This window comes from Trachemys scripta, chromosome 5 (assembly GCF_013100865.1).
Source record: "Trachemys scripta elegans isolate TJP31775 chromosome 5, CAS_Tse_1.0, whole genome shotgun sequence".
Taxonomy (NCBI): domain Eukaryota; kingdom Metazoa; phylum Chordata; order Testudines; family Emydidae; genus Trachemys; species Trachemys scripta.
Genome location: NC_048302.1, coordinates 37,507,566 through 37,520,301, shown reverse-complemented (window position 1 = coordinate 37,520,301; position 12,736 = coordinate 37,507,566). Strand labels below are relative to the sequence as shown.

The 12,736-nt window shown below is 38.6% G+C and overlaps 1 protein-coding gene across 1 annotated transcript in view; it reads right to left on the bottom strand.

The window, feature by feature from the left end:
• The window catches only part of LOC117877977 (bifunctional heparan sulfate N-deacetylase/N-sulfotransferase 3), a 103,380-nt gene that overhangs the window by 17,626 nt on the left and 73,018 nt on the right, over nt 1-12,736 (bottom strand). Inside the window, exons 7-9 of the mRNA XM_034771723.1 lie at nt 6,176-6,358; nt 3,373-3,469; nt 2,348-2,471 (exon numbers count right to left, since the gene is read on the bottom strand). Of these exons, the coding sequence (XP_034627614.1) occupies nt 2,348-2,471; nt 3,373-3,469; nt 6,176-6,358 (404 nt within the window). The remainder of the gene's footprint in view (nt 1-2,347; nt 2,472-3,372; nt 3,470-6,175; nt 6,359-12,736) is intronic.

Genomic DNA, 12,736 nt, shown 5'->3' with positions numbered 1-12,736 from the left:
GTTGGCTCTCTGCAAGGGGGTGAATTTCACCTAACATAAATATAAAAAGCTGTTTCATAATAATAGCTAAGAGTCTGTGTGATTGGTGGATAGTCAGCAGATTTTATCCATTAGCTGTCAGCTATTTCCCACCCATCAGACTGACTTCTCACAGTCAGTAATGAATGCTGACCCACTGAACTTTGTAATAAGAATCTGCTGCAACAATTATAACTTTATGAAAACCATAGATCTTAAAATAAATTCTATGTGAATTTTCTCCACTTGGAACATATAGCAACCTTTACACTATTAATTTTATGGATGAATAAAAAGTCTAAGGCAATAACTTTTCCCTGACACCAGAGAGTAAAGAACAAGACTGAGGCTGGGTCTACACTACCCGCCGGAATCGGCGGGTAGAAAACGACCTCTCGGGGATCGATTTATCGCATCCTGTCGGGACGTGACAATCGATCCCCGAATCGACGCTCTTACTCCACCAGCGGAGGTGGGAGTAAGCGCCGTCGACAGGAAGCCGCAGAAGTCGATTTTGCTGCCGTCCCTACAGTTGGCTGCGATACGTCGAATTCAGCTACGCTATTCGCGTAGCTGAATTTGCGTATCTTAAATCGACACCCCCCCCGTAGTGTAGATGTGGCCTGAGTATCAAGAATCTTTTATCAGTGCTCCCTGCTTAATGCGCTGTATTACTGGTTTTCACCTTTGAACATTTTACCCTGCAGCACTTTTTGAAAGCAAGACCAACCAAATGTATCTTTGTCGAGCTCTTTGGTAACTTCTTGGGTAAACCAGGGGGAATAAGGTAGTGATGATGAGCCTTTTCTCTTCACTTATCCCTGTTTACTTCCTTACTGACTGCTGAATATTTTCCTCATTATCTGATTCCTGAAAATGCTTTTAAAAAGCATTTCTCCCCCACAACGGAGTGGCCATTTTCTATTTTCCATTTAAAGCCAAGAACAAACTGCTTGTGGCTGAAATTTTCATTAGATTTCTCTTTTCAGTATTTTAGAAATAAGATATTTAACCTGAAATATTAATCGTGCTATCTCATACTCAATTTATAATATTATTTTTATTGTCATAGCTTCAAAAACATGTGTAAATAGGAAACAAAGCACCTGCCAGAGAAATGTATGAGAATATCATCCCTAAAGAGATGTATAATTAAGAAACATACATTGCTTTCCTTTTTCTCTTATTCACATATTCTAAGTATATTAACATCCTGAGACATACATGTAATTCTCATTAAGATTATTTAGTATTGCCTCAAGTTTAGAACAGATATCTCTTTATATGCTGCATTAGAGGGAAGATAAAAATCTTAGGCATTTACTGTGTTTTTGACTGAGGTTACCATAGAATCATAGAATATCAGGGTTGGAAGGGACCTTAGGAGGTCATCTAGTCCAACCCCCTGCTCAAAGCAGGACCAATTCCCAACTAAATCATCCCAGCCAGGGCTTTGTCAAGCCTGACCTTAAAAACCTCTAAGGAAGACCATTCCAGTGCTTCCACCCTCCTAGTGAAAAAGTTTTTCCTAATATCCAACTTAAACCTCCCCCACTGCAACTTGAGACCATTACTCCTTGTTCTGTCATCTGGTACCACTGAGAACAGCCTCATCTTCTTTGGAACTCCCTTTCAGGTAGTTGAAAGCAGCTATCAAATCGCCCCTCATTCTTCTCTTCTGCAGACTAAACAATCCCAGTTCCCTCAGCCTCTCCTCATAAGTCATGTGCTCCAGCCCCCAATCATTTTTGTTGCCCTCTGCTGGACTCTTTCCAATTTTTCCACATCCTTCTTGTAGTGTGGGGCCCCAAACTGGACACAGTACTCCAGATGAGGCCTCACCAATGTCGAATAGAGGGGAATGATCACGTCCCTTGATCTGCTGGCAATGTCCCTACTTATTCAGCCCAAAATGCCGTTAGACTTCTTGGCAACAAGGGCACACTGTCGACTCATATCCAGATTCTTGTCCACTGTAACCCCAGCTCCTTTTCTGCAGAACTGCTGCCTAGCCATTCGGTCCCTAGTCTGTAGCAGTGCATGGGATTCTTCCCTTCTAAGCGCAGGACTCTGCACTTGTCCTTGTTGAACCTCATCAGATTTCTTTTGGCCCAATCCTCTAATTTGTCTAGGCCCCTCTGTATCCTATCCCTACCCTCCAGTGTATATCCCTACCCTCCACCATAATTTATGTGTATTTAAATATCATTTTAGAAGGGTAGTAGTAGTCATTTTCAAATTGTGTAGACAAACATTACGAAGTGTAATGCCATTTTTGTATTGTGCACAGTACATAAACTTTTATATTTATACTAATAACCCATCTTACCAATCAATCCCCCTGTGGTAGTTATTTCTATTAAAGAACTGTACCTCCTCAAAGGTTTTTGGGCTGGGGGAGTTACTAATGATGGAAGGATGCATAATCAGGAACAAATACAATGCTGTGGTACCTGAAAATAGGATGAAAGTCCAAAGGTTAACAAAGCATATATATTCTGTGGGCCAGATCCTCACCTGGTGTAAACCAGCATAGCTCCATTGAATTCAATGATTCTATTCTGATTTACACCAGCTGAAATCCTGGTCCTATAATTCTTAACCAAAAACATTTAAATAAATTTGTACAATTAATACTGAATACAGGAGCATCACTGTTGATGATACACCTATTAATATTTTTAAAACTTGATTTTAAAAACAAATTATTGTATCTGTGCTGAAGTTGTCACAAAAAAGATTGACTTAAACTCCAGCCACTTAAGCTCTTGTTAGATATATTAACAGTAGGTGGTTGGTGGCATATGAAAGGGAGTAGATAAAAAATGTGCCATTTTCTGATCACAAAGAGAAGCAAATATAAATTTAATGAATAAAGTCTTGCAGACTTACAATTCAACCTGTCCTGTAGGGATTTTCTGACTTGCAGTGTAAATTCCACTGAATAACACTGACTTGCTGTAAACAAGACACACTTTTCCTGTAGGACAGGTTGAAGCTTGGGGGCCATGGAACCGTGTACATGTTTTGAAAAATTACTGTCCTTTTCTCTCTCAGCTTTGATAAAATCCTGTCAATCACTCAGTCACCACTTGATCTGTTTATCAGAGTGTTAATCACATCACTTCTCAGTTAAACCCTATGAAAAATCCAACACTCTCCACTACATCTACATTGTCTGTGTAACATGTTTTTATCACTTACATTATTGTACCTTGGATAATGTCAGAAAATAAAAAGTGCTATCAGATAATTAAGGTTTATACAAAGCTCAGAGTGATTAAAACTAATTCTCTATTGTAATAATTTGAATTTGCATATCACCAGACTCATTAAAATGCAGTAAACTCTCACCAGTTTTCTGGGGTCCTATAACCAGGAATTTTGGTAATCGATCACAGGTTTTTTCTTTAGACCAGATATCTCTGTGCCGCTTGTCATCACAGGGATTCTAAGTGGGACAAAAGCAATATCTGAGAATTTTATTTGTAATTATATTTGTTCAGTTTTTGCCCTATGTACATAAATCTCCAGGAGCTATCGGTCTACAAGAAATCGTAGTAGGAAATGTTATCTGCTCCTTTATTATGGATACCAATATGCTATGTGACAAATTCTGATCTCACTTACAGTGGTGTAAATGGATTTACTCCAGATCTACAATGTAACAGAGAACAGCTGCTCTGAATTCATCTCTGTGTAAAGAGGAACATTCAAGCAACTGTATTAAGAAAAATGTTGTTTTCACTGTGATCTCCTTCTATGTATATATCCATCCAAGTTCAAAACAGACATTGGTTTAACAGACAAATCCATTCCTGGTGCTTGCATTCAGTGGAATTATGTCCAGAGTGAATCTGGTCCATTGTACTTTAGATGTAAGAACCATTCAAAATGAGCAATTTGATCACTTGCATAAAAATGGAATTGTACTTAAATCACTAATGACGTTCTCTAATTGCCAATTCATTCTCTTTTACCCTTATATAACAGCTAAGACCCTAAGACAGGCTGCAGTTTTTAAAATGAATGAGTGGCTGATTACAGCTTTAAAACTTTGTTTTGATCCTCTGCATTCAAATGTAGGTATCCAGAATTTCTGTGCATCTCCAACTGGCATAAAGAGTGTATGCTCAACCTACCACACTCTTCAAAGTAAAAAATATGCAGGTGTTTAATAGCATGCAAAAAGACTTTCATACTAGGGTTCATTTTGCTACCACTTTCATATATGGGCATAAGGTGAAACCTAGTACTGTCACTAAATAAAGGAGAAATTAAAATACTGCTTGTGTACGCAGATCGGTCTTAGTTCTGCTGCTTAGCAATATATACATGATAAGCCTAAAAGAAGTCTGATTCCCCCCCGCCCTTTTTTTTTTTTTTAAGAATCTTCTGGATTACACCAGCAAAACTAACAAATATGCTGGTAATATAATTTGTTGTAACATGAATAGTAACACCGTATGTCCTGGCAGCTACAATTTAGTGCAAATGTTTTAAAGCAGAAGCAAGGAACTTCATATGAATTGTATGCAAACAAACTGCAACACTGTCAGTACTTTTTATTCAAAATTATTTGCAATTTTTTTCAATAAATAATTCTAAATCTGCAGGTCATTCAGGCACAGTACATTGCAAATTTATGAAATTCATGCTCAGTTTGTTACATAAGTCACATGGCATTGTTTTTCTTCTCTGAGTAGATGTTTTATTTAACTAAATAACAGCAGTGTGAATTTCAAGCTGTGTATTAAAGTATTAAATTTTAAATTTGACACTCACACTTATTGATTAGGCATGTAATTCAAAATCCGCTATTGGAAAACATTTGAGTGTTCAAGTTTAAATTGTGCCTTTTGAGGATATTTGCTTTAGTAAAGCTTGTCCTTAGGAATATTCTTGCAAAGCCAACCAAAAAGGGGTAGGATCACACTGAAAGTGAATTCATTTGTCAGAATGAATATTCAGAGACAATTTTCTACAATATTTAGGCAGCTTTAGTTTTAATGTGTAAGATTAGTTCAACACTAAAGAAAAATAGTACACTGGAATAATTGAACTGTCACCGATTTTGTGCACAAGCAACTCTGCAATGTTCACTAGTTCCATCAGTTGTTTTTCTGTATCTTCAATGACCGTGGTGTAATGATTAGGTTTTTCACTAAATATGTGTCAGTTCCAGGGTCAGTGCAGACTGCAGCATATGGTAATCACATCCTGATATTTTCAGTTTGCTCACTTTTAAATAAAAATAATTAAATCAATGGAGTTGATACCATCAATAAATTAGGCCCAGTATTGGTAAATTTCTTCCTTGGCCAGTTCCCACCCTTTTTGTGAATTACTTTTTAATCTATTTCTAGTAGGCCAGTCATACTAGAGCAGGGGTAGGCAACCTATGGCACGCGAGCCAAAGGCAGCACGCGAGCTGATTTTCAGTGGCACTCACACTGGCTGGGTCCTGGACATCGGTCCGGGGCGCTCTGCATTTTAATTAACTTTTAAATGAGGCTTCTTAAACATTTTAAAAACCTTATTTACTTTACATACAACAATAGTTTAGTTATATATTATAGACTTATAGAAAGAGACCTTCTAAAAATGTTAAAATGTATTACTGGCACGCGAAACCTTAAATTAGAGTGAATAAATCTTCATTCAGCACATCACTTCTGAAAGGTTGCCAACCCCTGTACTAGTGTCTAGGCACCAGTGAGCCTTAATCCTCTCTCCAGTTAGTAGGATACACTCCTCTGCTACTGCACATGGCAAGAGATACAATTTCCTTAATGGCAAAAGATCAATTATTTTTAAAAGATGTTTAAGTTGCTTCATTCTTGTTAGTTACAAAATAACCCAAGATATGGGAAGAATTACACAATAAAGTCTTTACTGTATTGTAAATATCAAGTGCAGTCAGCAATAAAATGAGAAACAAATGCCTAACATCTTTAAATTGTCCTCTCTTTTTAGATGCAGATTAAGACAATCTGTTAATGACAGGAGAAAACAATTACCTTAATTTTAAAATTCAGCAGGTGATTATGAAACTATTAAGTATCACCATTTTGTTTGATGGGAAGTTAAAACAAAATTCTTCACAAACAAATAAGACAAAAATATTCTCTGTTCATCTCTTCTTTTATAATCCTACCTGCCAGAGAGGGTCCTTCTGTTCAGGAAAGAGCTCAAAGTACTTGCGAGCCAGCTGGACTGGAGGCAGAGTTTGCAGTTTCAGGTTGGTCCAGCTCTGAACAAAGTTGGCGAGATTCACAAAGGTATACAACCCCAGGCGATCATTCCCATAGTTGGACAAATGGGTCATGAAGATGCTGATCTTTAAAAATAAAATAAAATGAAGTACATTTCTCTTATTGTGTCACTAGATGGCAGTGGAGCCATAACGAAATTTGTTTTTGAACACTACTTCCATTTAGAACTGCCAGTGGTTTTGTTCACATAGGAAGAGAGTCTACCACCAGTCTCACTAAACAGAATTTTTCTCCTCAAGTGGACTTAATGAAATCAAAAGGACTATTTATGGAGTAAGGCACTACTCAATGTGAGAATGTGTGCATTCTTTTACCAAATTGTATAATATTCACAGCAGCCTTATTATAGCAGTGCAGATGGGCAAAGGAGCAGCATTGCAAAAATAGCACACACATGTACCTCTTAATGTGAAATATACATGCAGCAGGGGCTAGAAACAAACAAAAAATCTGGATGTTATTTTAAAGGAAGAGGGAGTACTTGGAGAACAAGAGGATATCAGACCTTTAGTGTTATAAATACTGTGATCCAAATATTATTTAAGCTGTACATTATTAACTCATCTTCCCATGTGCCTGTAAAGCACCCTACCATACCAATGGTGTTATATAAAAATAAGAGATTGATAGTTTGGGAAATTGTGAGCTCTTTGAGGGCAAACAGTCTAATTAACTGGCCTAAATTCTCAAAAACAATTATTTGATGTAGTAAATCCTTTGACAATGTCCAACTGCTTATTAGAGATATTTCATCAAACAATAAGCACATAGTCAAATTAGAAATGGGGAAGAGGGGGACATTTTCTTGCAGCAAATCAGAAAATTTTCAAATAATTTTGTATGAAATATTTGCAATGAAAATTTTTGCTTGATTTCCTAAGAGCTGATGAATTTGCTTGTATTTTACTTTCCTAAGGCTTGATCATGCAGCAGTTACTCAGATGAGTATTGTGAGCTGAGGTCATTAGACTCAGTAGCGTTGTCAGAACCCAGAAGGAACAGAAGGTGCTCTAGTCCACAAGATTCCACAGGAATTCCTCACAGGAAGCACCCATAATCTCATAGGATCACATCCTTAGGAGACACCTCTGTGGGATTGTCTGAGTAAAGACTACTCATGTGGGTAAGGGGTTACAAGATCAGGCCCATACATAGATTCAGTTCCTCAACTGAGGCCTACAGGAGTTGCACTCATGAATTGGAGGTGCAATATTGGGTGCCCAAATACCATGCTGATGAGCACAGTATAAATATACAGCCATACAAAGGCTAGGGCTCACTAGGAGTATTCATATAAAGGCTGCAAAATCAGAACTCAATTTGCAAAATATTTCATTTTCACAATATGAAAAATAGTTGTTCACTGATTCTGTCTTGTGCTCACAGAATAACTTGCAATTCTCTGCCCTTTAGAAGAGTAAAATTCCCACCCATTGTTTTTGAGAAACCAGTGCAAAGCCACATTCTACAGCCTTGCTTCTATAAGAAATTTAACAGTATTTCAAAAAGTCTTCTAATCCTGCTTGTAGATTCATTTCTGTTCTATTGACAGTGAAACTTGCAACGAGCCCTCCTTTTAACAAAAGACATTTCCAGGGAATGATTCTAAAACCACTTCAGAAACTAATGTTATTGCTTTGTGTGAAGGAATTCAAATCTTAACGAAACAAGGGTAGGGGGAGGGAGATAATTTGAGGTCTACAGTGTAAGAAGCTGACCTTGTATTGTTTTGGTTTCAAAGTATTTTAAAGCATTGGGGCTTTGTCAGACACACAATATTTTTAAAGCTTAGCATTTCTAGTTTTGTAATTCTACCTGAACATTATGCAACATTTGCAATAAGCGAATGCATTGTTTCACACATCATTTGTTCAATGACTGTCATTTTGTGACACCTCTAGCCTTGTAACTCAAGCCTGGGGTTTCATTTTGTGCTACTTCAGAAGGATAAGGAGATACACTGAGAGATAATTTATTAGCACACAATTTCCTTTTTAAGCTAGGACAGTAACATTTTGTAATAGATGGCAATATTCCCTTTAGGCAAGGCATAATACATAGTTTTGCCAAATGTGTAACCTTTTCAAATGTCCTTTATTATTTTTAGTTCTGAAAGCATGAGTAGACCAGCAATAGGACTGTTGTGCTCAACAAAGATATAATTGGAATGTTTCCACAAAAATGTTGCTTGCTTTGTTGGCAGCTTCTCTCTTTCCTACACCTGTACTGACCTCTGACATTTATAATGTCAGTTCATCTCCTGGCAATTCCTTACCTGTCACAACTTCAGCACTGCACTGGAAGAAAAAAGGAAGAGAACTTGAAAAGGTTATTAGTTCAGGGAAAATATGTATTATTCTTTCCCTGAAGGGAATATCACTATAATTTTAAGAATGTTATAGAGTGGAGGTTAAAAAAATGGGCTGAATAGATCATAATAAATCATCTTCAATATATGAAGCACTGTCAATGAGGGGGGAAAATGTCAACAGAGATGTCAATTTGAGTTTTGCCGTCATTCTTACACTATAAATACTTTGTGAGTAAATATTTACAACAAAAGAGAGATGATCAAATACCAGTTTAAAACTCAGATAACTAAAACTTTACAGAAAGCCATATTTATTGTTACCAAATACATGACATATACAATATCTTTATATGACAGACGGTGTCTTCTTTACTTCTATAACTAAATCCAACATATTACAAATTACCTGGTATTTTCTATCAGAGGGGTAGCCGTGTTAGTTTGGATCTGTAAAAAGCAACAAAGAGTCCTGTGGCATCTTATAGACTAACAGATATATTGGAGCATAAGCTTTTGTGGGTGAATACCCGCTTCGCATGCGTCTGACGAAGTGGGCATTCACCCACGAAAGCTTATGCTTCAATACATCTGTTAGTCTATAAGGTGCCACAGGACTCTCTGTTGTTGATATTTTGTGTCAGGGAAAATTTAAACAGTAGTTTCCCCCACATTTATAGATATGCTTCAAGTAAGCAGTTATTAAAATCATTGCCAGTCCCACTGCCTGTTGAATAAGGCCCATAAGTAGGGCCCTACCAAATTCACAGCCATGAAAAATGCGTCACAGACCACGAAATCTGGTCTCCCCCCTATGAAATCTGGTCTTTTGTGTGCTTTTACCCTATACTATACAGATTTCATGGGGGAGACCAGTGTTTTTCAAATTGTGGGCTCTGATCCAAAAGGGAGTTGCAGGGGGGGGGGTCACAGCAATGCCACCCTTACTTCTGTTCTGCCTTCAGAGCTGGGTGGCTGGAGAGTGGCAACTGCTCACTGAGGGCCCAGCTCTGCAGGCAGCAGCGCAGAAATAAGGGTGGCAATACCATACTATGTCATCCTTACATCTGTGCTGCCTTCAGAGCTGGGCTCCCGGTTAGCCACTGGCACTGCCACTCTCTGGCCGCCCAGTTCTGAAGGCTCCGCCACTGCCAGCAGCATCGCAGAAGCACGCATAGCAGTACTGCACCCCCCAACTCTTTTTGGGTCAGGACCCCTATGGTTACAACACTGTGAAATTTCAGATTTAAATAGCTGAAATCATGAAATTTATTATTTTAAAAATCCTCTGACCATGCAATTGACGAAAATGACTGAATTTGGTAGGGCCCTACCCATAAGTATTTGTGAAAATGTAAAATAATGACTCTATCTTGTGCTACATTGAAAATAAAGAAAAATTAGTGACCGAGGGCTCAGGACACCAGTGTATCTGACCTGAGTGCTGCACAGAACTGGAAGTAAGGGGTGGAAATTGCTCCTCTTCTATATTGGGGCTTGCAAAGAGTCAGTGCAGCCCCCTGCACAGGTCAGATCAGCATGTGGGTTGCCTGAGTCTATGTCCATCTACAAAAGGCTCCCGTAGGCCATTGTATAGCTGGAGTGTAGCAGTGTTCCGGCAGCACTCATTTCCCCGGGGAACAAACCTGATCTGCATCATGCACCAGGGCCTTCTAGGAGAGGTGAAGCAGAGTCAGATATGAAAACTCTATACCTGCCAGGGAACTTTCGTCTACATTGGGGGAATTCTCTGAGGGTGATCTACAGCACCTTTGTGGCCACTCAGAGTCACAAACTGGTCCCTGCTCCCCCCTTGCTGAAGTGATGTGCACCAGCCCTTTTGGTAGCTTACATTTCCCTTTACACTGGCTCAGCTGCACAGGCTGGCATGTTGCAGGGCAGAGCCAAGACTCTGCCTATTTCCCATTCCTGCCTTCCCACACACCTGTGCATAAAGGGGAGTAGCTGTCCAGCAAGGTGCTGGGAATGTGGCGAGCCAAGGCAAAGGAGGCTTCTTATGCCCCCTGACTTCTATTCCTGGGCGTGCAGTCTCATGACTGGGCACTGATTATTATTATTTTTCTTGCTTGTTGAGTTTTATTTTGATGAATTTTTTTTCCATTACCACAATGCCCCAAACTCTAGTGTAGCAAGTTTTAACAAAAGGGAATGCTTTCTTTTTCCATCTTAGGTAATAATTACTATGTTGTTAGCAAATATGTTGTCAAATTTATTCTCTTGAAAAGCCACACCACTAATTGGGAAATCTAACTGGAACATATGTGAGTTTTAGGGAGGCTAAATCCAGCAACTCACATAATTTGTGCTATAATCCTGCCCCAATAATCTTGCACCTCTGAGCAATCCCATGAGATATAAATGAAGCTTCATCTATTTCTCCATCTCCTTCTTTAAAGTGAACCAGCTCTGAATGTTTACTCTAACCTGCCTGCATTTTAGTCTGTGTCCTTCAGTGAAAACATCCTATTTTAGTCTATTCTATCAAGCCCTCATATGGTATTTCAGCATTGTCTGTATTTCAGTACAAGCAGGTTCACCCTTCTTAGCCTTTCCTCATAAAGAAACTATCATCTTGGTTGCACTTCACTGCACATTCTCCATGGGATTTAATATCCGTCATAAGGGGACAAACTGAATAGAGACAATCTTTAAAATGATAGTTTGGGACTAAACCTGGCCTCTGGGCAGCAACTCCTTTCTTGCTCCCACCCTGCTCTGAATCACAGTGGCAAAGGTGCCCTCCTCTGTTCTATTTCCACACAGGAGCCCTCTGGGTAGCTGTATAATCAGCTTCTTGTCAGCATCTCCCTTTTCTTTCCTCCACAGAATAAGAGTGGCAAAAGTGCTCTCTCCGTTCTTCTCTCCTTCCAAACCCTCGAGGTAGCTGATCAGAAGTTCCTTTTGGCTTCTGGTTGATGCTGAAGAAATGAAGGGAAACGGGAGAAGCATCCCAAAGATATAGCTTTTGTCTTTTTTAATGCAATTCTGCATTGCTTATTGTGATGGAAATGACTTTGTTACAACAGTTCTTCCCAGCTGGGTGCAACAGCTTGTAGGTTAATAATGATAATTTAGCTTGTGATTGGGTCTCTACTATTAAATGACACATGCAAGAAAAAGATGAACTGAAATGCTCTAATTTATGCACCAAGAACAATATATATTTGACAAATAATTTACATAAAATGAAAACACTAAAAAATACCATGCTTCCAGAGAAAGAGAAACTTTATTTTAAAGTAGAGATTTTAATAAATGTCTATTAATTCAAAACAACATTGTTGTACCTATTAACAATGAGAAAGTGAGGAAATTCTTAGTTGAGTTTCCACAACATTCATACAGGCAGGAGTTTTTTCTGAGAAAAGTAGAGTAGCCCCCTTCCTACATGGCATTCTGCCTTCCATTCAACAAACTTTGGGGACCCCTCAGTGTTGTTTTTAGGGATGTGTGTGTGAGCACTCCCTTATCCTTCTGTGCCCTTTTTTTCCCACTTTCTTGCCTCAATCATCCTCTCCCTTCAGAAAGGAGAGGAGACCACACCAAGGAACATTGCAATAGAGGAGAAGTTTACCATGATAAGTAGTGTGGGTCCTGGGGCTTTTCAATTATTGTGGATAACTGATAGGGAGAGAAGGAGAGAGTCTGGCTGGCCTGAGTAGGGATATTGGAGTGGAGTTTGTGCATTTTCCCACTGTGCAAACATCCTCCTCTCAGGTCTGTAAAACATACCAAACCTCAATCTCAATTTGAGCATATTCAAATTTTGATACAAATATTTTGCATAGGTCTAGATTAGGCCCACTATTCTTCCTGCAATCTGTATGCACAAATAACTCTAACTGACTTCAGTAGGAGTTACTTACACACAGGACTGTTGGATGTGGCTGCAGTTAGTTAAGTAACAATACCACAGGAATAAAGAGCAAGTAAACTGTATAACAAAGTTATCACTATTTTTACATTTTGGACCTGGGACCAGATTAGCCATAAGAGAAAAGCTGATAGGTACACATTTCTCCTGGATTAGGCACTGCTGTCATCTTTGAGCAATTTAACTTTAATTGACTCATTTTCTTATTGTTAAACCATTCACTTACATATTTTTGTCATG